Source organism: Solanum stenotomum, plastid (genome assembly GCF_019186545.1).
Source record: "Solanum stenotomum voucher PI 320364 plastid, complete genome".
Classification (NCBI taxonomy): Eukaryota; Viridiplantae; Streptophyta; class Magnoliopsida; order Solanales; family Solanaceae; genus Solanum; species Solanum stenotomum.
The window spans coordinates 17501-20000 of record NC_041607.1 but is presented as its reverse complement, the minus strand read 5'-3'; the positions used below and the strand labels follow the sequence as shown (position 1 = coordinate 20000).

Genomic DNA, 2500 nt, shown 5'->3' with positions numbered 1-2500 from the left:
CATGTGCGAGCCCCATCTAATGGAAAAATAAAATTCAATGAGGACTTGGTTCATCCGACACGTACACGTCATGGGCATCCCGCCTTTCTATGTTCTATAGACTTGTATGTAACTATTGAGAGTGAAGATATTCTACATAATGTGAATATTCCACCCAAAAGTTTGCTTTTAGTTCAAAACGATCAATATGTAGAATCAGAACAAGTAATTGCTGAGATTCGCGCAGGAATATCCACTTTGAATTTTAAAGAGAAGGTTCGAAAACATATTTATTCTGATTCAGACGGAGAAATGCACTGGAGTACCGATGTCTATCATGCACCCGAATTTACATATGGTAATGTTCATCTATTACCAAAAACAAGTCATTTATGGATATTATTAGGAGGGCCGTGCAGGTCCAGTCTAGTCTACCTTTCGATCCACAAGGATCAGGATCAAATGAATGCGCATTCTCTTTCTGGCAAGCGAAGATATACTTCTAACCTCTCAGTAACCAATGATCAGGCGAGGCAGAAATTGTTTAGTTCGGATTTTTATGGTCAAAAAGAAGATAGGATTCCTGATTATTCAGACCTTAATCGAATCATATGTACTGGTCAGTATAATCTCGTATATTCGCCTATTCTTCACGGGAATTCTGATTTATTGTCAAAAAGGCGAAGAAATAAATTCATCATTCCACTACACTCGATTCAAGAACTCGAGAATGAACTAATGCCCTGTTCAGGTATCTCGATTGAAATCCCCGTAAATGGTATTTTCCGTCGAAATAGTATTCTTGCTTATTTCGATGATCCTCGATACAGAAGAAAGAGTTCGGGCATTATTAAATATGGGACTATAGAAACGCATTCAGTCATCAAAAAAGAGGATTTGATTGAGTATCGAGGAGTCAAGGAATTTAGGCCAAAATACCAAATGAAAGTAGATCGATTTTTTTTCATTCCTGAAGAGGTGCATATCTTGCCCGGATCTTCTTCCATAATGGTACGGAACAATAGTATCGTTGGGGTCGATACACAAATCACCTTAAATCTAAGAAGCCGAGTCGGTGGGTTGGTCCGGGTGGAGAGAAAAAAAAAACGAATTGAACTGAAAATCTTTTCTGGAGATATCCATTTTCCTGGAGAGACGGATAAGATATCCAGACATACCGGCGTTTTGATACCACCAGGAACAGGAAAAAGAAATTCCAAGGAATACAAAAAAGTTAAAAATTGGATCTATGTCCAACGAATTACACCTAGTAAGAAAAGGTTTTTTGTTTTAGTTCGACCTGTCGTCACATATGAAATAACGGACGGTATAAATTTAGGAACCCTTTTTCCACCGGATCCATTGCAGGAAAGGGATAATGTGCAACTTCGAATTGTCAATTATATCCTTTATGGAAATGGCAAACCGATTCGAGGAATTTCTGACACAAGTATTCAATTAGTTCGGACTTGTTTAGTATTGAATTGGAACCAAGACAAAAAAAGTTCTTCTTGCGAAGAAGCCCGTGCTTCTTTTGTTGAAATAAGGACAAATGGTTTGATTCGACATTTCCTAAGAATCAACTTAGTGAAATCCCCTATTTCGTATATCGGAAAAAGGAATGATCCGTCGGGGTCAGGATTGCTCTCTGATAATGGATCAGATTGTACCAATATCAACCCCTTTTCTGCCATTTATTCCTATTCCAAGGCAAAAATTCAACAATCTCTTAACCAACCTCAAGGAACTATTCATACGTTGTTGAATAGAAATAAGGAATGTCAGTCGTTGATAATTTTGTCAGCAGCCAATTGTTCTCGAATGGAGCCATTCAAAGATGTAAAATATCACAGTGTGATAAAAGAATCAATTAAAAAAGATCCCCTAATTCCAATTAGGAATTCATTGGGCCCTTTAGGAACATGCCTTCCAATTGAGAATTTTTATTCATCTTACCATTTAATAACTCATAATCAGATCTTAGTAACTAAATATTTGCAACTTGACAATTTAAAACAGACTTTTCAAGTGATTAAATTAAAATATTATTTAATGGATGAAAATGGAAAAATTTTTAATCCCGATCCATGCCGTAACATTATTTTAAATCCATTCAATTTGAATTGGTCTTTTCTCCATCACAATTATTGTGCAGAGACATCTAAAATAATTAGTCTTGGACAGTTTATTTGTGAAAATGTATGTATAGCCAAAAATGGACCGCCCCTCAAATCGGGTCAAGTTATACTTGTTCAAGTTGACTCGATAGTGATACGATCAGCTAAGCCTTATTTGGCCACCCCCGGAGCAACTGTTCATGGCCATTATGGGGAAACCCTTTACGAAGGAGATACATTAGTTACATTTATATATGAAAAATCGAGATCTGGTGATATAACACAGGGTCTTCCAAAAGTAGAACAGGTCTTAGAAGTGCGTTCGATTGATTCAATATCCATGAATCTAGAAAAGAGGGTTGAGAGTTGGAACAAATGTATACCAAGAATTCTTGGAATTCCTT

At 36.6% G+C, this 2500-nt stretch overlaps 1 protein-coding gene across 1 annotated transcript in view; it reads left to right on the top strand. All coding sequences in view use genetic code 11, as the record gives it.

Annotated features, from left to right (window-relative positions):
• The window catches only part of rpoC2, a 4179-nt gene that overhangs the window by 1062 nt on the left and 617 nt on the right, over nt 1-2500 (top strand). Inside the window, exon 1 of the mRNA in view lies at nt 1-2500. This exon is cut by the window's left edge and continues 1062 nt beyond it; it is cut by the window's right edge and continues 617 nt beyond it. Coding sequence (YP_009586657.1) covers nt 1-2500 — 2500 coding nt within the window.